This window comes from Protomyctophum bolini (assembly GCF_963924005.1).
Source record: "Protomyctophum bolini genome assembly, chromosome: 16".
Classification (NCBI taxonomy): domain Eukaryota; kingdom Metazoa; phylum Chordata; class Actinopteri; order Myctophiformes; family Myctophidae; genus Protomyctophum; species Protomyctophum bolini.
Window position 1 is genome coordinate 11,631,970 of NC_137877.1, and position 23,829 is coordinate 11,655,798.

Consider the following 23,829-nt stretch of genomic DNA (forward strand, 5'->3'; position numbering starts at 1 on the left):
GACCACTACCAGTTGACCTGTAGTAAGTCTCATGGTCGGGGGGGTAGGACCAAGGGATTTGGGATTTGTTTATAAACATTTTGGTATTTGTTTATAAACATTTGTGATTTGTTTATAAACATTTGTGATTTGTTTATAAACATTTTGGGATTTGTTTATAAACATTTGGGATTTGTTTACAAACATTTGGGATTTGTTTATAAACATTTGGGATTTGTAAGTCTCATGGGGGGGGGTAGGACCACTACCAGTTGGCCTGTAGTAAGTCTCATGGTCGGGGGGGTAGGACCAAGGGATTTGGGATTTGTTTATAAACATTTTGGTATTTGTTTATAAACATTTTGGTATTTGTTTATAAACATTTGTGATTTGTTTATAAACATTTGTGATTTGTTTATAAACATTTTTGGGATTTGTTTATAAACATTTGGGATTTGTTTACAAACATTTGGGATTTGTTTATAAACATTTGGGATTTGTAAGTCTCATGGGGGGGGTAGGACCACTACCAGTTGACCTGCAGTAAGTCTCATGGTCGGGGGGGTAGGACCAAGTCTCATGGGTTTTGGGATTTGTTTATAAACATTTTGGTATTTGTTTATAAACATTTGGGATTTGTTTATAAACATTTGTGATTTGTTTATAAACATTTTGGGATTTGTTAATAAACATTTGGGATTTGTTTACAAACATTTGGGATTTGTTTATAAACATTTGGGATTTGTAAGTCTCATGGGGGGGGGGGTAGGACCACTACTACTGGCCACATGAGGCCCCCACCTAGCTTCTTAATTTTGATCTCAAAGTGCACCAGATTGAAGCATTTTCATGGCAAATTTACAATTTTTATCCGGCGTGGCAAAGCAGGAGGGGGGGGGGCTCTGTATAATATGTTGCCTAGGGCCTCAAAAGGCCTAGAACCGGCACTGGCTGCTCCAACAGTAGTGGCAACATAAAAAAAAACGGAATGTCAAAATATCCAGAGCCATTGAGTAATGGTTGAGACTAAGAAGTGAAAGGTCCTGAAAGATACATAACGTCAGTCTTACCCAATACCCAATCTTTCTGTTTTATGAACACAAGGCTGCTGTATTTTATACCTCATACTAAGCATTTAAAGTATGAGGTACAGGAAATACGTAAGCTGCGACCATGAGACCCGTTTCTGGATTCGACCCTTGGTCCTACTCTTGAATGATTTCATTCACCCATGTCTCCAACAGTTTCCTGTTCCTGTTTTTGGTGAATGTTCCTCCCAGAATAGGGATGCTGGGGTTTAAGTGATTAAACGCAGAGTATAACAATTATTTTCAATCTGTACTAATGGAAACGGATATTCTTTCAAGTTTCACTTTAACATATAATAAAATAGATGTAATATGTAGTACAAGTATCCTAACGATAACAATCTCTAGATGTGAATGTGAAAGTAAAGTAGGTTTCATGTTATCCTACATGCTATCTATCATTGTGTGGCAAAAGAAACAAACATTACATTTTTCCTTTCCGACAGCTGTTGCTGCATACACTGAATTCAACTCACACACTGTTGTAGTAGTGGATGATTATGATTTTATCTTTTTCACATCACGTGAGTATATGAAATGTAGTAATTTAATTAAAAAAGACCAAATGAACAAAAAAAAAAGGTTTGCAGCCAATTAGTCATAACAGATAACACATATGCCAAATCAGGAAAAGTATCTGGCGTGAGTGTGATCTCGACAACATTGTAAGTGAGGGTGCACTTCAATGCTCTTTTCGAGAATAAATAATCAATCAATAATAATCAATGAGTAAATTGTACACAAAAATGCTTACCTTACTGTAACCCAGGTTTACTGTATGTCTTTGTATCTGGTTGTATGCATGCATTTGTATGGTCACAGGTACTGCATCAGTTCACAGCTCATCACTCACTCACTCAGTCACACCAGTTTCAATCAGCAATCATCACCACACCCTAGTCATCACCACACCCTAGTATAAAGCACAGCCATTTTGTCTCAGTCAGTGAGGTGCACATCACTGGCTGTGGCAGGTCTGTATCCCCATTATTCTGCAAACATTTTACCATTTTACTCTTCCTTAACAATACATGACATTAACACTGACCCTGATCATTGATTTTAGACTCCAAATACTGAACTGAACTGATGAACTGAACTGATGAGCTGAACTGGTTGAACTGAATTGGTGAGTTTGTATGATTTGTTTGAAGTGATGTTTGTTTTGAAATGAGTTTGTTTGAAATGATGTTTGTTTGAAGTGTTTTGTTTGGTTTTGTTTATTTTCATTTTGAAGCTTAAACGGAACGGTAGGAATCACTGCTCACTCACACACACACACTTCCCCTCCATAACTGCTGCATACAATCCAAGACTTGCCTCACATTCCCCCCTGACTTGAGTGACAATGAACAATTGACTGACACGACTGAATCTGTACTATATTTTGGGTGAATTACGTTGTTTTATATCCGAATTAATTGTTGTTTATTTTTCTTTTGTTTTTTCAATAATAATATCCTTAAGTATAATTTTCAGTCTCTTGGTTCTTTATATTCTTCAATGCAAATTCCTTTCTACCATATACCTACTTCTGACAGCAGTACTGGTCCAATCATATTCCCATATCACTAACAGTATATGCTACATTACTTAGTGGAGAACAGGAATATGAGGCAGCGGGTAAGACATCTATAAAACTGTGTCATGCACTTTGGACTTTGCATTAAGTATAGCTTTGTGTGTGCCTGGTTGGCTGGCCGTATGTCAGTTGATACTATCAATCATAAGGGCTACCAACTACACCCTAGGAGAAGCTCTCGTCATCCTGCTAAATACCTAACCGACACTGACATAGCTGATGACATCGCGCTTCTTGTCATATACTTATACTTCACTGTTTTTTAATAGAGAAAAATCCCATAAACCTACAATGGTCTTTGTTTTTCTTTTGTTTGCCCCCTATGATGAAATATTAAAGAAGAGTACCTCAATATATTTTAGTATTTTTATTTATATATTTTGATGGAATATTTTACATTGGGTGAAATGTATCCGAGTCTAGTGATGGTGTGACAAAAATGATGTTTAGTGTTCTAGGGTTAATCAAAGTTTGGTATCAAAATTATATTAAAAAATATATAATATTAGATCATCATCAGTCATTGTAATTTGAAGTTTGATATCGACTTGATTTGGACTGTGGAGTTAATAATTACCCATGACCTACCAGGCTAGTGCTGGAGTTGAAATGGGTACAGGACCAGGGCCTTATGCTTCAACATTCATTTGAATTTTAAACTATAGGCCTACTATATTTTTACTTAAGTAAAAGTAGCAATACTCTGTAACACAGAAGTACTCTGTTACAAGTAAAAGTGCAGGAATTAAAAATGTACTGACATCACGCAACTGTACTAAAGTAGGCTATTGACATTAAAATCTACAAGTAACTTGTAACTAATGGATAAACAACTGAAATTTGAAGTGCTTAAAACAAAACAAAAAAATTGCATACAAAATTGGAAATAGAATTCTATATAATTGAATCTGATGAATATGCTTTCTGTTAATTAAAGAGTTGTAGAGATAGGGAGACATTGTTACCCTACTATAGCTGAGTAGCCTACTTTTAATATCCTCCTTATATGCACATCTATATGGGGACAGGCAACCAGTGTGAAAAGAGGTCCCACACACAGTCTTCACTGATATAATATGAGTTACAACGTTTTGGTCTCGCAACCTTCATCAGGTATCTGGTTACAACAGCAATGGTTAACCGTTTTTTTTAACAACATATCTATTTATAGATGAACTCACTGAGGTGAAGACCAACAGAGGAAGTTTGAGTAACTCAATATTTACTAAGGCCTGACTCACACCTTCACAACAGATTGATGTATAGCTGATGCATGAGACTTGTTTACTGATGCAAGCTCGCAATGCATTTCCAATGGGAGTCACATGGTTTGACACAACATTTTTGTTGTATGAGGGGGAGTGCCTCACTGAGGCACTGGACAGACTCACAATTCATGAATTCAATTCATACACAGTATACAATACAATATCTCTGTATTCCAATATTCCAGTAATCATTGCCATAGTGTTTATTTCAGTAGCAGGGGCCTCCCAGTCTCTCCACCTCCACCAGGGCTGGTTCTAAGGGGACAGGGTTGTACTGTGCAGACCCCACTTAATGTGCGTGACGGTGTGTCCTGCCCAGTGCCCATCCAATCAAAAGTTATGGAGAATATTTATTTGTAGCCAATATAAAACATACTACAAAATATCAGTACCATTTATCAGTTCTGATTGGGTGGACAGAATTTTTAGAGAAATTGCACCCAAGTGCTGTTAACCGACAGGAAGTGGCGTGCACATAAGACACTAGGTGGTGCTAGAGCACCTGCCCTTTTGCCCCCTGGACAGCAATGTGCCCTTTTGAATGTTTGTTTTTTGTTAATTTTATTTTTGTTTTGTATAGTGTACAGTATGTGGCCCATGTGACATTGATCAATTCTGGATTAAAAGCTTCCAATATATTATTTATCTAAAAATCTCACACACTATTAAGGCAACGGTGGTTCCACACGCCGCACAAGGTGCCCTCTTTTTTCTTCACTTGAGCACCTGCCCCTCTAAATGTCTGTGCACGCCACTGCCAACAGGGTGTGGATGGAAATTGGGTTACTGTTGGTCAAAAAAGGAGAAGATCGATAGATAATCTGAGATGATAGCATAGTTTTCTATGCATTTCAGGGGATTATTACGCTATGCGGTGCGTGCGGGATGCCCCCCCCATATATTCGTCCTGCCCACCCTAGTGGGCCAGGCTACAGCCGGCCCTGCTGGGTGGTGTGTGATAATCCGGTTGAATTATTCCTTTGGTGCAGCGACTGCGGCGGCGGGCCCGGGAGAGCAATAACGTGACACGAGACAGTATCACGCTAAAGGTTCACAAAGTTTATTACACAAATAGGAACGTATAGTGCTGGATCATCACGTGACAATAAGATATTTATTAACAGTTTGCACAATTACAGTACATTTCCAGCACAAACTCAATACAAAGACTTAACTGTGAGTGGACGACCCAATTAAGCTTTACACACAAGAGGGTCCACCATGTTCAATTCATCAAAACAATTGGAGACGTACAAATAGACACTTCTATATAGTTAAAGAACAGAACAGGAATTCATCATAAAGGAAGCAAAAAGGGAAAAGAAACATCTACAGTGAGGGGAAAAATGGGGAGATTCAGATTTTACGGCGGCCAGTTTCGAATTGCAGCCGTCCGTAGGTGCCCTTTGAGAGCGGTTTTGAAGGAGTCAATGGTCACATGTCTTAATGACTGTTGGTAGGGCGTTCCACATTTTGGTCGCATAGGAGCGAAAATAATTTAGTCCCTTGTTTGTGCCGAATCTGGGTTGTACATGGTTTGTTGCTCCCTTGTGGGTGTGGACTTCGTTTACATTAAGGAAATATTTAGACAGGTACATGGGTATCTTGGTGGTGTATTGAATATTGTGGACCCATTGCAAGATGCTGTACTCTGTCGTCGACCCTAAGCCATTCCAGCCTGTCAAAGTGGGCAGGGCTGAGGTGGGTTCTGGGGGTGAGGCCAAGTAGGAGCCCGACCAGTTTGTTTTGGGAGGTCTGGAGCCTTGTTTTAAGAGGTGCTGTGGTACCAAGAGGTGCATGCATAGTCAAAGAAACCTTGTACGAGGGCTCCTGTTAAGGTCTTCAAGGTGTTTTGTTGACCAGTGAGGAGATCCTGTAAAGGAATCTTGTTCTTTGATTGACTTTTTTGATTACGTTGGTGGCCAAAGACAAAGTAAACTAATGCAGCAAGGCTGACCTTGCTGCCGCTGAAATGTCTCGTAGCCTATCTATAAAGTATGCTACAGTGCAGGCAGTACACAATACATATCAAGTACACTGTATCTCAAGTTCAAGTACACAGACTTAGATGTACATGGGCAACTCCTATAACAGTCATCAATCTTCTGGAACTTCCTTTTCCCTCAAACCGATTTTTCTCAATAAAAGCTACAGTCTACGAGAGCTTTTATTGTTATTCTTCCGGTTTGAGGGAAAAGGAAGTTCCGTTTGATTGTTCTTGCCTGATGACTACAAAACAATACTACAACATGACGTAACGATATCATACATTCCAAACCGCTTCACACGGCACTTTTGGAACAGAGGCTTTCCTCCGAGGTGGAAAGCCTGGTGAGGCGAGGTTACATCTCACTTAGCTCTGGTCCATAGCCTTCTACTGCTTCGTTTCTGCCCTGCAGTAAGGCTATGTGACTTTCCGTTTTAAATCTCAAATCGAAATCAGACCAGCCTCTCCTCTTTGGTGGAAATCTCACGAACGTTTGACCTACTCACCAATATTAAGACGGGTTGTGTCAATAGAAAAATATTCTCTATGAGGCAATTCTCTGGGCAATATCGGTAGAGGGCGCAGCGGAGTAACTAAGTATTTGGAATAGGTCACCAAATAGCTAGCGGATGTTGACTTGGGCTTGAACCGGAAGTGAAAGTCGTCCATTTCACAGTAGTGTATCTGAGCATTTCTATACTAGCGATCCGAATATCGCATTCTTTGCAGATTATGAGCCATAATGCATATAGATACGGCTCGTGAGCGTGCACGGGCGTGCACACGGGACTTTTGGCCGTTTTTACGTGGGAATCGCTCGGCGCTAGCTAAGAATGTTGCAAAATGCTAACGTGATGCTAATCAAACGGCCATTAACGTGGATTAAACAAAACTTGTCTTTACAGCTCTGGCACCGGTCCGGGGGCAAAGTATGGACAATCTCGTCTTAACACCTATGGCACCTAAACTGTTTTAAGTAGGCCTACATTTACTCCGTTACTGTCCACGGTCCACCTCTGATTATCGTTATTGCTGTCTGAGGAAACCACCTAACTATTATTATCTTTTCATTAATTAATGCTATTGAACACCCTTTATCTGTGTGTTGATAAAAAAAGAGGGGCGGAGTGAGGGGCGCTCTTATCGTACATCATGCATCATCTCATACTGCAGGCCAAAAATAAGGTTTTCTTAATTCCCTGAAAAAAAAAATTTTCATTTCCTGAACATTTTGTAGTTAGGTCTCTCTGATAGCTCTCTCTCCGATAGCAGAGATAAACACATTTCTACCACCCCACCCTGTAATTGTGGAAATGATGCAGTCGAAACACTTGGCCAGTCAGTTTTGCAGTGCAGACCCACAGCCACACACACTAAAACGCATCTGGATTTAATGGCCACCACAATACATTTCCAATGGGAGTCACATTGACCAAACATTTGCGTTTGACTGGCAGAACACAGCCAACAAACAAAAATGTGACTTCCATTGGGAAAGCATTGAGGCGGCCATCAAACACAGACAGAACACAGAACATGCGTTTGATTTGTGTGTGTAATGTGGCCTATGTGTGTATGGGGCCTTATAGCGCCACCAGGGGACAGATTTTTGCAAAACAGATTTTTTATATTACTACTACAGATTTTGTGACACACACACACACACACACACACGTACAGTACAGGACGAGGAGTACAGTACGAGTAGTAGGCTACAGTACAGTACAGTACGAGTAGTACAGTACAGTATACTAGTAATACAGTACAGTACCCGTGCAGTACAGTACGAGTACAGTACAGTATGAGTACAGTACGAGTAAAGTACAGTACCAGTACAGTGCGAGTACAAGTACAGTACAGTACCAGTACAGTACAGTACAGTACAGTGTACCGTACAGATTACAGTTTTGACGCTGATCAGTGCAGCTGTTTTCAAGATTAGTCATACATAGTCAAACACCAACACACAAACAAGGGTGATAACATAATCTCTGCCTCCTGGACTTCCGGTCTGGCAGAGATGACTAATGAGAGGTTGTATTAGTATACAGTATGTACATATATAAACTATATTCTTACAGTAGTACACAACCAGATTTTTGAGTGGTGCAACCACTCCAAGGAACAGCTTTGTCCGTGTCCGCCTATGACTATGAGCATCATATAATGAGTACCAGTAGGGGCGCTGTTTGCCAGAAACAGAGAGAGAGAGACAGTGCTGCAGTTGCCTGCTAATGAGAGAGAGAGAGAGAGAGGAGGAGGGAGGGGGGGGGAGAGAAGGGAGTTGCACCACTCGGTTCACACGTGTGTGATTTTTTTTTATTTATGACTCAGAGTCCCATCCAATATGAAGAAATTCCAACTTTATTTTCTAATATTTAACAATTAGTTCCCAAAAACCTTGGAAAAGACATCTACCACATGTCCATGATGCGCTTCATGCTCATGAACTTCATGTTCTGGCCCTGTCCCTGGCTCATTCCCATCTGGTTGAAGTTCCTGTACTCGCCAGGCCTCATGTACCAGTGCCTGCCTCTGTACTGGGGCTGCTCGTACATCAGCCAGTGGCCGTCCATCACGTTGCAGGACTGGCAGTTGTTCATCTGGAAACGGTCCATGATGTTGTCACAGTCGTCCATCATCTCGTGCATCTGTCCGCCGAAGTTCTCCCTCTCGTAGATCCTCATCCTGTAGTTTCCCCTGTACTGTAGTAGAAACCGTGATTTAAATCAAATGGAACAATTCAGGCCACTTTCTGATGAACCACAGAAACGTAACAACGTTATGAAAATAATTTGTATCCTACCATGGGGATCATACGGCAGGACCTAATGTTGTCTCTCCATCCAAACATGCTCATGTAGTCGGAGTACTCTCCCCTCCTCATGAAGTGTTGGTTTCCCATGTAGTTGGTGCGGTCGTAGGCCATGAAGCAGCCGCTCTCCACCCTGCAGGAGTGGCACCTGCTCAGGTAGGAGGACATGTCGGCGAAGTCGTTCATGCACTCATAGGAACGACCCTGGAAGTTCCTGTCCTCGTAGAAGATGATCTGGAAACACAAAAATATTGCTATTGTTATGAAACTAAATGCCTGTCACATTAACACATTCTAACGTTGATATTGGATACATTTAGCTGAAAGTCAGGAACTTGATATTGGATACATTTAGCTGAAAGTCAGGAACTTTTACAATGTGTTTTGAAAGTGCTTTGTCGCCTACCTTTCCCTGCATGATTGCTGTTTGTTGCTCACGACTCAGTTGTCACTGCTCTGGTTTGCTGTTCGTTTTAACCCTTCATTTTATACTAGCCCAAAGCCAAAGAGTAGTAGGGGCCTCTATTGTGCAAAGCTCCTGACCCAGCACATGACATACATACCTACCGAGCACTATAGATGTGTGCTACAGATTCAGATACATATTGTTTCCTAAAATAAAGCGGTAAACAAAAGAAGCTTCCACACATCCTCTGTATTGTATAGGCATTTCATGGGATATTTCACTGTATTTCCGTGCAAAACCGTGATGATAGATTATTTGACTGAACACCTGTTTTCGTGGGAATAATTTACTATACTGTACAGTTTTCGTCCTTTAAACATTAGTGTATTGTTAGCTAATAAAAATGTGTTTAGATCTTATCAATATTTCTGTTGAAGAATATCTTCCATGAACATATTCCCTCCTGCTTTGCCAGGATTAAAGAAAAGTTGTGATTTGTTTTAATCGGATCTGGGAGGTCACAACATACCTGCATACCTATATGCCTTTCTAACACATATCCCATTAATATAAAATCCCCACATATATGGATCAGATAATCCTGGAACTGGAGTAGCTTAATATTTATCCACACATGTCACATTTTAAGCATGAGCTTGTATAGAACAGATTAAATTATTGGCATAATTTAAGTTACAGTAACAGTATATCCCATATTTGAATGAAAGATGACACAATGAGCCAAAGTTATCTGGCTAAATAACAGTACTAGTAAAAGTAGCCTATATCAGGTTAAGACAGGAGACAAATATGTTGAAGCAAAACGCTTCCATTCGGTCTTGTCCTGATGAAGACCTTCTCGGTCAGAACCCGTTGACGAGCCATGTTTTTGGACTCCTCCCTCCATAATCAACTCTTGTAGTGCTTGTATGTTTTTTGTTTTTGTTTCATTAGAACATGTTTGATCAGTCTTGATGGCAAGAAATAAGCTTTTAACTTAATGCTTGAAAAATATGCCTATAGCAAGGGATTGAATACATTGTCAACACAGCACTAGTCCTCTGGCAAATGAGTTACAAATTTCTAACACAGCTTGAATAATAAACATCATACGCCCAATGCTTGTTCTAATACCCTGATGTCAGCAGCTGCCCATGCTGTAAATTGTGCAGTGAACTACAATAAGAAATATAGTTGAAAACTAGTTGAAACTATCCTGAATTACATGTTGACATATAGGATTTAAAAGGAACAGAACACCTCTCTCATCCAGCATCACTTATAAGCTCATGAAAACATGAAAACAGAAAATGTCTTTGCAGTCGTTTATTGGTATTTGTCAGTTCAATTTGCATCACCGAGCCAACTGTCTAAAGACAAATTTGTGCTTGAGCAGCGAAGAATCGTCTATGCCTGAAGCCTAATTAAAATAAAATAAAAAAACTCATAGATTTTTTAGTTTTTTTCGTTGAATGTCATAGTTCTTCGGCAAAGAATGAATTGGTCTTAACAGGATTCCATGATGCGTTTGAAGGAACCAATGCGCATGGGACTCATGCCCATGTCTCTGGTGCTCCTGTACTCTCCGGGCCTCAGATAGGCCATCCTGCCTCTGAAGTGGGCCTGTTCGTACACCAGCCAGTGGCCTTCTGTCACGTTGCAGGACTGGCAGTCGGACATACGATAGCGCTCCTGAATGGAATCACAGTCTTCCTGCAGCTCATGCATCTGACCGGAGAAGCTCTCCCTTTCATAGATCTTCATGCGGAAGTTTCCCCTGTGCTGTATTTGAAAATAAATTAAATAAGTAATAATAATAATAAATAGAAAGGAACAATTGCATTGAACTACAGTACATGCAGTGTTGGGAAAGTTACTTTCAAAAGAGTAGTAATTTACATTTATAATATTACTTATATTATTACTTATATAATATTACCTTTTGCATTACTGAAATCAAGCACGAAAGGACTAGGCATAATATTAAATTGAAAAGGGTAGGCTAAATGCAATATATACAATAATGTCACAGTAATTGTATTGGTATTAAAAAAGCAATTCTTGATGAAACACAAGCAACTCAGACAATGCAGCTCCCTCTATCAGCATGGTGCTATATACAGATCAAGAAACTGCATTGCCGTTTGTGTGCATTCATCATTTGTTGGAAGCTTAAAATCTTAAAAACAGTTTGGTAATCAAAGCTTCACTTGACATAGTAACTAAAAGTAATTTGTAAAAATGTAATGCGATATATGTTACTTATTAGCACATGCATTAGAGTAATGAATTACCCCCAACACTGAATACAAGTTTAACGTGCGCAAGTTGATGTTATATAACTTGACAAATGGAAATGAAGCTCATACCAGAGATAAAGTACAAACATAAAAACTTATGTCTAATCCAGAGTAAAGGTACTTGGGCCTTGCAAACCTGAGGGATCATACGGCAGGATCGGATGCAGTCGCTCATGGTCATTCCCATCAGGCGCTGGTTGTCGGGGTACTCTCCCCTCTTCGCCAGTATCTGCTGGCCCATGTAGTTGGGTCGTTCGTAGACCATGAAGCAGCCGCTCTCCACCCTGCAGGAGTTGCAGCGACTCAGGTAGGAAGTCAGCTCAGCACAGTCGCTGCTGGTCTCATAGGAGCGACCCTGGAAGTTCTTGTCCTCGTAGAAGATGATCTGGGGGGAAAAAAACAATACACCATGAGATTATATGTGCAACAAATGAGCTGCATTTTCAGATTTCTTTTAGAAGTTGGAAATAATAATAAAAACAACTAAATGTGTTGTCCTACCTTGCCCATTTTGATATTGTTTGATGTTATTCCTGTCCCTGACGGCACTGGTACTCTGGTGCGCACCCAGCCGTTCACTTTTATACGGAACTTGATAGGTATAAGCCATTGTTTTTGAATGACTTACTCAGCAGCATAGCATACAGCACTAAATGGTTACTATTCCAGACTATACGATGCAGCTGGAGCAGTGCCAGCTGCAAGATCAGTAGGTGGATGACAGCATGCAAAAGTATCAACTGGGCCTTTTTTTGTTTTGTTTTTTTTACAGTCAGTTAGGTGACGGTCCATGGAGGTAGACACGTCAATATTGTACAATTTGTACATACTGCAGTTAATCACATAACTGGCACACAAAAAAGTATCTTAAGCATTCCCAGCAAGCACGTTCAGGACCTGGGCGAATTAGGGATGTCTCGATTGGGGCCAGATCAAGTCAAACCAAGACTAGTCACATCTGTCCCAGAATATCACCTGATTTCAACCAACATAACTTTTAGCCACTAAGACGGACGTCCCTGGATGAATCAGAGAGAGTCTGATCGAGGCCAGATCAACTTAAGTCACATCACTAGTCAGATCTGGCCCAGAATATGCTATATTATTTTAACTGGTGAAGACGTCCTGGAAATTACGTAAAGATCATATGGTCTGTGATCTGGCCTAGTCCTGAACGTCATCGTGATAACGTTATCATCACGTAATTTGACTTGCTGGGTTATTTTTATATGGCGAGAGTTCAGTGGGTCATAGAAAAATTACTAGAGGCTTTTAGTTTCCTGGGCACCAATAAGTGTACAATTTCAAATTAATGTAGAAATCACAGAAGTGGTCTATAAATCTAAGACAAGGTGTGTGTGTGTGTGTGTGTGTGTGTGTGTGTGTGTGTGTGTGTGTGTGTGTGTGTGTGTGTGTGTGTGTGTGTGTGTGTGTGTGTGTGTGTGTGTGTGTGTGTGTGTGTGTGTGTGTGTGTGTGTGTGTGTGTGTGTGTGTGTGTGTGTGTGTGTGTGTGTGTGTGTGTGTGTGTGTGTGTATCCAACCAAGTCAAGGCTGGGGGGTGCAGTACTTAGTTTAGACCGTTTTTGGTTTAGACTAGTCATTTGTTAGACCGGTCATTAGTCCTACAACTACAACCTATCGCACTGCAGTCTGCGTGGTAATGTGGAACGCGTGTGCGGAAATGGAAGTCAGTGGGCCAACGCAGGGGCGCAACAAGGTGGGGGACGGGAGGGGGGGTTTCGACCCCTCCCAACGTCACATGTATCCCCCCCAAATGAGTTGGGGGGTCCCCCCCTGGCTGGGGGGTCCCTCCCTGGCTCCAAAGTTATCTTAGGAGTAATACTTTTGAAATCCTGCATTCATAAACGCGATTTTGAAGGATGTATTTGGTCCACCCCTGTGTAAATCCCAAAATGGTTTGGCCCATCTACCGTGTTCGGAAGTTTGGGAGTTGTTACACCGCCATCAGTGACCCAATGTGCTTTGCACTGTGGTGATTGCGTAATGATTCTAATAGGAACAGGATTCAATAGGTCACCACTTTTGGTAACACGTGTATTGACTAGATCGATAGGAGATGAATGGATATACTTTATCCTCTACTCTAGTACAGTGGTTCCCAAACCTTTTCGTGTCAAGGACCCCCAAATGGACACGTATTAGCCCGCGGACCCCCCCCCCCCCTATTTGAAGAGAAGAGAAGATTTATTCAGCTCTAGCACTAGCAGTGATTCTCAACATGCGAACCCTCTCCTCTCCTGAAAACTGCCCAGGTGTTGTACATTTTATATAGAATAGACTAACTTACAGATGGTCAGTGAGTTTTGACCTGTTCGAGGCGCTGCTGATAATGTGGTTAAACTTTTACGTTTTGAGACACATGGGAGGAGGAGGAATCACAGCCAGGTAATTCATAATAATAATAATAACTGTGCCAAAACGCAGTTTTGTATGTGCATTGAGTCACTGGAACAACCCCATACCCCCCTCCCCTAGGGTGGTGGGGGGGACGGGGGGGACGGATCTTTCGGCGGCGCCCCCCTAGCGTTCGGTCAGTGTTGCGCCACTGGGCCAAGGTCAAACGGTTATCGAGTTACGTGGATTACAGAATGCCATGGAAGGGCCTTTCTCGGCCCCACCTCTCTCCCTTTGTTTATATTGTGTTTTAGGATCCAAGATGGCCGCAGCACCAGGAGGGGGTGGGGGCGGAGATGAGCGGGTGGGGTCGACATATGCCCTTACTGGGACAAATTCAAGACACCTGTCTTGCGTTTGTCTTGTGTCTGTGTTTAATGGCCACTCCAATGCATATTGATTCAACGTTTCGATCACTGCAGGGATCTTCTTCAGGAATTGATTTCCTGAACCTCTGCATTCAGTGTTCTGGTGAAACTCCTTGCTGTCAGGTGAAAAGTAGTGGCTGGGGACTCGTATCATACTGTGTAGACTATAGTTGACTACTTTGTTTTTTCTTTTCATTTCATTTCATATTTATTTATTTCATTTCAGTTATGGTTTTACATGATTATATTAATTTAACTTTGTATACTTATTTCTTTTTACATACTTAGTTTTTTCTTCACATTTTTATCCCACGATTTTGCAACCCATTTTTTCACCCAGTGTCAATTATCTAATGTAATCCATGGGCGCTACACTCCTCATGCACAGAAGGAAGCATGAGGTCCTCTGCCTGCAGTCCAAGCTGCTTCTTTTCACCTGAAAGGGGAGAGTTTCCCCGGCCGGACGTAGCGCGTGGAAGGAACATGTTGTTCCGACCAGTTCGTTTCCCTTTCATCAGGCGTCCCAGCTGGCCAGGGGGAGGTAGTTTAAAGATCAGGATTACTGCATGTTTTTGTGAGGGTACCTACCCTAGGGGACAGAACACGCCCCCCAGTGCCCACAGCGTCCCCAGCGGGAATCGAACCCAGGACCTTCTAGCTGTGAGGCGACAGCACTATACCGACTGTGCCGCCATGCCCCAGTTGATTACTTTTTATGCAGAAAAGGCCTTTTTCCTTTCTTTCTGAGGTGTTAAAAAGGTCTTAAAAGTCCTTAAATTGTCACTTCACTGTCATCTGGGAATCCCCCCAAAAATCTTGTGGGACCCTGAGGTCAGAAGGTCCATAATGTCAGCCAGTTGCATAGGCGCCGGAGGGGGGGATCATTGTCCCCGCACTATTGGGAGTTGACTGGTGTATTTATTTACTTTTCCTGCGACCCCGTAACACCGTACCGTATAACCATGTTGTTGCACAATCCTCATTTTATTTGCTACAAGCTGCCTCTCGCTGCAACGACCATTCTCCAGTTAGTTGCTCTCTCAAGGTGTCAGTCAGACAAGCTATTATAGCTTGTCTGACTGATGATGATTGTTGTGCATTAAATACACAACAATCATCGTTCAATGTTTGTATGCTGGCTGTAGGTGTGAAAACAGCAGCATTTACACTGGCAGCCAAATCCAGCCTGAATCAGATCTGAGCCACATCCAGATTAGAATCAGATTTGTTTAAATGAGTCATGTCACCTATCGGATTTCAATCTCGATGTGACACAGATCTGATTCAGGCTAGATTTGTGTGTAAATGGGGCCTTAGAAATGATCTGCTGTGACTGGCTGACCAGGGATCAGATCAGATTACTGGTGGAACAAAGTTTCTCCGTCAGTTAAAGTGAATGCCAAGAGAGCATGCATGCACGCACAAAACGCATCGAACCTCCATGGGCTCAATGGTGTGACTGCGTGATCATGGGTTACTTTATTAACTGAGGTGAAAACATGCGATTTAATGTCATTACATTTAGGTTCTGACATTCCAATTATGTTGATCTGACCTCATCAAACCCTGTACACTCAAGACATGCTCCATATATGGCCAGTACAGAATTCATTCCATGTGTTGATCTGACCCCCTGTGTAAAAGCGCTCGCCCAGCAGTCTGCCGTCAACGAGGCGGATGCTTGCATGCCCTCAGGCGTCTTACTGGTTGTAGTATACGATTGCAGCGACAGCAATATGAACTCAGCAGGATCAGATTGGTTCTGCATGATGAGTTCATAAATTAGAATATGCCTCAGAAGAGCTGGAATTTATCAAATGTGTAGAGGGTTGTTGGGCATGGTGCTGGGGTGGGAGTCTGCTAGACTGCTAGAGCAGTGTTTCCCAACCTTTTTTGCTCCAGGGCACACTTTTCATAGCCTAAATATCTCGGGGCACACCTAGGCCTATCTATATACATATACAGTACATACATACATTATATATATATACATATATACATACATACAGTGTTGGGATTAATAAAGTGACAACTTTTACAATATCTCCATTACCATTATCCAAATTAATTCCTTATTATATTACATTTTGGAGAAAAAAATTGCTTGTATGCAATGTGAAATGCCACCTGATTCTTAATCCTTTTCCTTGTCTTTATTATGGGCCATCTTGTGAAAGCTGCATGCTTTTATTGTGAAGGGTCTCAGTTCTCACAGCCTGCATATTTCCACGTGCTATAAATGGCTGATCGACAAGCTCACAACGCGTTGTGTCCGCAACACGTTGTGAGCTTGTCGATCAGCCATTTTCAGCATGCAACCATCCATTGGCTCCAACCACTGCCCACTGTCCCTCCCCCTTTCAGAACGAGTGGCCCAGGAAATGAATCCCAATGCATTTTTCCCATAGGCATTTCTTATTTAATTTATTTAAAGACCTTTTAAGCGTTGTACGAAGCCAACTCTTGTCGTGACAAATCATGACAACACACACAATTTTTCGGGCCAAACAAAGAATTAGAAAGTAGAAAAAAACGGCAGGTTACAACACTTTTTTTGTTGTTTTTCTTCTTTGTAATTATTTGTTTGGTCCAAAATATTGTTCGGAGTGATATGCGGCCGCTAGAGGCGGGATCAACGTGAGACTGATGACATATTGAAGCGCTGCCACAGCGCAAATGTGAACACAACATAACAAGACTACAACTCAAAATGATTATGGAGCTATATCAGATTTTTGTCCCGCTGTTTCCGGTTCATCGTTTCTCCCTGAGAGAGCCCAGATGCAGGCAGGAGGGAACTGAAATCAATACTGCCGCAATCAGGTTAGCCCTGGGCTGCATCTGTGGCAAAATGTGTTGCCTTTAGATGAATTAGCTAAATATCCCTAAGCTCCTCCACCGTCCACCACAGAAGGAAATCGGAAGAAGTGCGCCTCAGATCTCGTCAGAATCTGCCAGTGAAAAAAATATATCCACGCGGTAATATATTGTCTGGCCACGCAAGGCTAGTTCACAATTACACCCGTCATCATTATCATTGAGGTGTTCAGATCCTCAGAGTTGTTAGGTACAGTTGAGGGTCAGCCAAATTAATATAAAGGGAGAAGCTTAGCATGCCATTTTAAAGTCACTTCAGTTATAGGCCCTACTATGATTTTTAGATAGAATAGAATACCGACTCCCCACTCCCATGGGGTGTTTTTTGTCACATTATAATATAATTATGTATATGGTATATATGCACATATTAGCGTCATGTCCAGGGGGTGTACTTGTACATCAAGCTGCCTCACACTACAGAAACAGGAGATAGGCTCCTGCCCTATGGGCCTCATGGCTCGGCATGGCTACTTACTTACTTATATACAGTATGCACATAGGTGAAATTCACCCATCCCTCCATCCTATATAACAACTAGGAGCAATGAGTAGCCACTCCGGCGCTCGGGAGCAATTCGGGGTTAAAGGTCTTGCTCAGGGACACACATCGACACATTACTGACCCATGGCCTGGCATCGTACCTGGCTCCCCAGTCTTTTTCATTCTTTGGCTAGCAGAAGAATATTTTATCTGACATATTATACAATAGTACTGTAGATGTCAGATGTTAAGCGGAGTTAGAACAATATGTATCAATTCATATCTACATTTTGATACTGTAGAACCTGCACACCAATAGGAAAACACTTATTTTATTAATACAACACTAGACAATGTTGCGGTCCAAGCGGTGTCATCAAAATGATGTTAAAATAGTTTTAATCTTCAGGTCAAAAATGTAAAAAAGAAAAAATCTAATCTTACATCCTTATAGATTGTTTATTGATTTAAAAATAAAGACATCGCAAAACAAGAGGGCTGCGGTATATTTTTAAACACTTTATTTCATTTCTATTTTCAGCCTTCAACAGGAATCGGCGATGCGCCTGACAGAGCTGAATTTGATTCCACTGTAGCCAATCTCCTTGAAGTTCCTGTACTCTCCGGGCCTCATGTAGTGCATCCTGCCTCTGTAGTGGGGCTGCTCGTACATCAGCCAGTGGCCGTCCATCACGTTGCAGGACTGGCAGTCGTTCATGCGGAAACGCTCCAGGAAGGAGTCGCAGTCTTCCATCAGGTCGTGGCTCTGACCTTGGAAGTTCTCCCTCTCATAGACCTTCATAGTGAATGATCCTCTGTGCTGTTGAAGAATATTCAAAAGGGAAAAATATATATATATACACACAGTACACACACACACACACACACACACACACACACACACACAGGTTTTTTTTCCTATGGTTTATATTTTGGTATGTGTTTGGTCCATTAGAAGGGTCAAAAACATGCATTTATATGCACTGCACTATTTTAGGCTAATATTGTTGATTCTGACTAGGTAAGATACGGACAGTGCTATAACAGCATAGAGATACTGTATACATTAATAGCATACATTATTTAGAAATACTATAATCACATTTTATACTTTAATGTCGATCTGCCATTTGGCTAAACGAATGTCTCATCCATAGATAAAGTACAAACATTAAAAACTCATGTCTAATCCAGAGTAAAGGTACTTGGGCCTTGCAGACCTGAGGAATCAAACGGCAGGAGCGGATCGAGTCACTCATGCCAAAACGATTGTAGTCAGAGTACTCTCCCCTCCTCAGGAAGAACTGGTTTCCCATGAAGTTGGTGCGGTCGTAGACCATGAAGCAGCCAATCTCCACCCTGCAGGAGTTGCACTTGCTCAGGTAGGAGGTCATGTCGGAGCAGTCGCTCAGGCACTCATAGGAGCGCCCCTGGAAGTTCTTTTCCTCGTAGAAGATGATCTGTGAAAGAGAGCATTTTCAGCCGACACTGATAGTATATTCCAGTGGATGTGATGTCCCTGAATTTGAACGTTCTTTTTTACAGGGCATCTCTATAAGCTGACACACCTGGCTTTTCCCCACCCATCAGTGATCCCTGTCAATAAGTACCCCCCCCCACGCCCCTCCTATCTTTGTTATAGGCTACTGTATGTAATTCCCAAATGCTTGAAGTTTTCGAGTCCTAGCTATACCTGATTTAGAAACTGCTTTGTTAATTTGGTATAATCTGTACATACCTTGCCCATGTTTGATGGTCTGAGTTTCTGGGATTCTGTCCAACAACCAGTGGCTGCCAGAGGGCTTTTATACTGTACGTTATACAGTACGCACCGTAGCGGGGTTTTGTTATTTAAGCCATTTTGTGCGGGAACCCCTTTTGGTGTTTTGAACATTATGTTATAATTTAGCTATTGAAAAATAGCAGACCTACAAGCTCACAGCGCGCCACCGAGTGGCGCGCTACACGCTTGTAGGTCTGCTTTTTTTTTTTTTGTGAAAATGTGGCGCAAATCCTGACAGAAAACTGTCAGGATTTAGAAGACATTTTATACATTTCGACGTCAGGCCTAAATGGGTTAAATTATGTGGAAGCTGATGAATAAGCAGGTCTGCGATCACTGTTACTGTAATTTCATCCGTGCCGTCATGATGCAGAATAAAGGGAAGGAACTAAATTGGTCTGGAGAAATTGTTTAGATCAAAAATACGGAACTGCAGAGAGTAGCTTGAATTCCCCTTTTTGTAGTATTTGTGGTATGAGTAGTATGCTGTGTTATACATAATTATTACTTACATCAACAATGGACCTTTTCTGCCTGCTAGGTAAACAGTTATTTTCAAATTCCATCTCAAAGCCAAGATGGCACACAGTCAAGGTCTGTTGAAAAGGTGTTTATTTCATACTTTTGACAGTGACAGATAGGCTACTGACCACAAATTGTACAGGAAATAATTGACAAACATTCTGGTGGCACATCATAACGTCACATTTATAGCTGAATTTCAATGTTTGCCCCCCAGATGGTCATGGACCTTTGTTAAAAACATAGCCTATTTAAAGTACAACATACAATACGATCAGACTACTGTACATAGCACTGCTTTTCCCATGTCACTTTAAAGCCCAATCTGAAAGTGAAAATGGATTTACTCTCTGCCCCACAATTGGTTTTGTAGATATTTATGTTTCCTCATAACACCATTTGCTAGTGATGTTATGTCTGCGCCAATATGCCATGTTAAGACCAGCAGATACATTGGCTTATTACTTCAACTGGCTGTTAGACATGCTTAGCTTAATTTTGAGAAAACAAGTTTTGTCAAATCAAGGACACACAACTGTTTACCACATGATAGATCTTAAGATGTGTTGAGAGTCAATAATATTACCTTGGATTGCAAATGATTGCTATAACCCCAACACATTATGAGGCTTTCTGTTGATGGAACCATTCTGCATCCTGCACAACTTGGTCATTCTTACTGTGTGTGTGTGTGTGTGTGTGTGTGTGTGTGTGTGTGTGTGTGTGTGTGTGTGTGTGTGTGTGTGTGCACTTGCCAGGTAGAAAGTCATGGCTAAAAATGTTCAGTGGTTGCTGGGATAATTGCAAGGCACAACTTGAGACAAGACTTATTTTAAAAAGACAATGTGCTCCATGACAAAGACGTACTGTAGTAAACCACCAAAGCCAACACAAAACACAAAATGCTTCAGAATATCACTGCATTGATGATCCGTACAAATGGTCAGGGCGCCTATTAAGGGGGAGAAGAACTGAGGGGGATAGCGTGTTCTTCCACATGCCCCCCTAGTGAAGCTCTTAACTGTCAGGTGAAAAGAAGCTAGTGGCTTGACGGCTCGGGTGTCGGAGGAGACTCGTGACCATCTTCACCCTCCCAATGATCTACTGTGGGGATTAGCGGGGATGGACCACTCAGAGAAGCAGGGGAACTGGGAATTGGCGTGTTACCAAATTGGTATATGGTTTATTTTACTATCTGAACGTTTAAAGAATATAAGGGAGTGCATGGGCAAGACAAATGAATGTGAATTGTTATTAGAAAGCTGCCATTCTATGTATATCTGAATAAGAATGATGTATTATGTGATTAGAATGACACTTTACTGAGATGCCTAACTTCTAATAAAAATATTTATGACAAAAAGAAAAGAATATTGTTGTTTCCGTAGCCTGAGATAAACCAAGACAATTCCACAAAGGGTTCTCTGATATGGGAGAACTGAATATAAATAAAACATTTAGTCTTTGTAACTTGCACATCTCAATTCAGCCAATTCTTTGATACGAGGCCATGCATTACAGTATATGACAAAGGGAAATCAAACTTGACCAAACCATTTTGCTGATATGCAAATGAAGCTAATTTAGATGACAACAGCTTTCCCTTGTCGGCACATTCTGAATTTCGATATAAACCACAACACAGCTGCAGCTGTTTGGGAGGTGAGCAACGATCGACATCAAAAATGGGGAAGGTAAGGAGCCTTAGGCAGTATTTGCCTCCAAGTGTTCCCAGTCGATTTGTATCATTTTTGACAGTTGGTTTTCTCTTACATTTTCTGTGTTTTCTTTTTTATATTGCATCATTGTAATGGAATATACTGTACACACAGGGTTAGATTTGTTAAAAGTAAAAATAGACGGCGGACATTTTCTTAACCACATACGTTCTATACTTCTTTGTAAGGCAAATAGTGAACATACTGTAGCCAATCAACAAGCTCATGGCACGTGAGTTATGTTATTTTTTTTTAATTTAAAATTCATTTTTAAATGTTGACAAGTTTGTTCAAAAATATCGACGCCAAGGTTAATTAATGTGGTTAACAAACATTTTTAATTAAATTGTGATACATAAATATCAAGCATATTGTATTAGACATTCTAACTTTCCCAAACGGAAAGCCATGTATATTTCATTTAGTCTGACCAGAAGCAGGGATAAAACATATTCCCCCCCCCAGTGATTCATTTTTATATATTTTTTAAGAACAGAGGGTGGGCATCAAAGGATCGCCCCCGCCAGCCTGGGGATATACTGAGCAACACACTCAAGTCATTACTGTACGAGGCAATAAAGCATGTATAGCTGTAGTACTGTATAGCTTACTAGGATTTAATTCTATTGTCCCCCTTTACAGATTGAATTGTTTGAGGATAAGAACTTCCAAGGTCGGCACCATGAGCTCAGTAGCGACTGCCCTGACCTGCAGTCATACATCAGTCGCTGCAATTCCATCAAGGTGGAGAGTGGCTGTTGGGTTCTGTACGACCGTCCAAACTACACCGGCGTCCAGTACATCCTGACCCCCGGGAAATACACCGATCACCAAGAGTGGATGGGCTTTAGTGACTCTATCAAATCATGTCGCTTTATAAAGAATGTAAGCCCTGTTAACAGTCGCAGTGACTGATCTTTACCACATTAGTGAAGGAAATCAGCCAAGGAAAGTTTGATAGTTATGTGTATAGTGGGCTGGTTTAAAATAATATAAACATATTATTTTTCTTGCACAGTAATATCTATTTTTACACTCTTTTCAGAGTTAAATTAACACTGGGGATTTTTACCTATGCAGGTCTTTGGGGAAATTACAGTGTGTTCAAGTGAAATAATCTGATATTTCAGCATGTTTGAAGGGTCTTTGATCAAATGTGATGCAGAAGTGTGCCCAGCTGCCAATGGGTTACCACTGGGTGCACCAACCAGGCAGTAATTTGTTCCAAATCCAACGGACAATAAAGAGAATCAAGAGGCTCAGGCTTTGGCAGCAACTGGCCTCTTCATGCATGCATGCATGCATTAGTGAAGGAAACGAGGAAGATGTCAAAGAAAAGACCACAATTCTTATGCAAATTTGAAGTAATTTGGAACACATTTACATACTGTTACAACTGACATAATTTTTTATCCATGCCATTGATCTCTATCATTTCTGTATTTTTTAAAGGTCTATGGAAACACCTGGAAGATGAGATTCTATGACCGGCAAGAGTTCCGGGGCCAAATGGCAGAGAGTGCTGAGGATTGTCCGTCCGTTCACAAGGCCTTTAAGTTCAGCGAGTTCCATTCCTGTGCAGTGTTGGACGGCGCGTGGGCCCTCTACGAGCAGGCCAACTACCGTGGCCGCCAGTACTTCCTGGAGCGCGGCGAGTACCGGAACTACACGGACTGGGGCGCCACCTCCCCCGCCGTGGCCTCCTTCCGCCGGATCACAGAGTTCTGAGATCTTCTCTGGGTCCCTCAGAGGTTGCACCAACTTCTGGAGCCCTTCGAAACCTCTTCCCCTTCTTCACCATCTGACCGTATGCCCTGTTTTCCCCAATACTCACCTTTGTGAGCGTTAAAGTGTCCAATGAATGAAATAAATTCCTGTCTGCACAAAAGCTATCATAATCTATATGGATTCTTGTTACAAGGTACACATGCTTTAAAGCAAACATTAATTAATAATGTCAAAGAGAACATAAAAATCACACTTGTGCGAAGTGAAGGGGCGCTCTTATCATCATACATCATCGCATTGTGGCCAATCACAATTGGCGTCCACACTTTGCTGTCATTCCATCCAATCACAATTCGTGTCTTCAATTTTCTATGGGGTGATCAGCCTATCAAATCATCACTAAACATAGTGGCAAGGTACAGTATGTGCATGAGATTAAACATAAGGGGAAAAAAGAAACACCATTGTACGTAAATGGATAGTTACAGTTGTGTTACTGTATTATTCCC

At 41.4% G+C, this 23,829-nt stretch overlaps 3 protein-coding genes across 3 annotated transcripts; 1 reads left to right on the plus strand and 2 right to left on the minus strand.

Annotated features, from left to right (window-relative positions):
* Positions 1-8,318: 8,318 nt before the first annotated feature.
* Positions 8,319-8,953, minus strand: LOC308330421 (gamma-crystallin M2-like; the record flags this gene model as incomplete). Its single annotated transcript, XM_080785272.1, has 2 exons — positions 8,711-8,953; positions 8,319-8,609 (listed from the first exon to the last, which is right to left on the minus strand). Exons 1-2 carry the CDS (start codon positions 8,903-8,905, stop codon positions 8,319-8,321), a joined length of 486 nt encoding a protein of 161 aa, XP_080641398.1. The 5' UTR covers positions 8,906-8,953.
* Positions 8,954-10,631: 1,678 nt separating this feature from the next.
* LOC308331320 (gamma-crystallin M3-like) lies at positions 10,632-19,023 on the minus strand (the record flags this gene model as incomplete). Its single annotated transcript, XM_080786706.1, has 3 exons — positions 18,790-19,023; positions 11,562-11,810; positions 10,632-10,907 (listed from the first exon to the last, which is right to left on the minus strand). Exons 1-3 carry the CDS (start codon positions 18,961-18,963, stop codon positions 10,632-10,634), a joined length of 699 nt encoding a protein of 232 aa, XP_080642832.1. The 5' UTR covers positions 18,964-19,023.
* A 2,536-nt stretch (positions 19,024-21,559) lies between these two features.
* Positions 21,560-23,320, plus strand: LOC308330422 (gamma-crystallin M2-like; the record flags this gene model as incomplete). Its single annotated transcript, XM_080785273.1, has 3 exons — positions 21,560-21,568; positions 22,235-22,477; positions 23,045-23,320. 3 exons carry the CDS (start codon positions 21,560-21,562, stop codon positions 23,318-23,320), a joined length of 528 nt encoding a protein of 175 aa, XP_080641399.1.
* Positions 23,321-23,829: the final 509 nt, after the last annotated feature.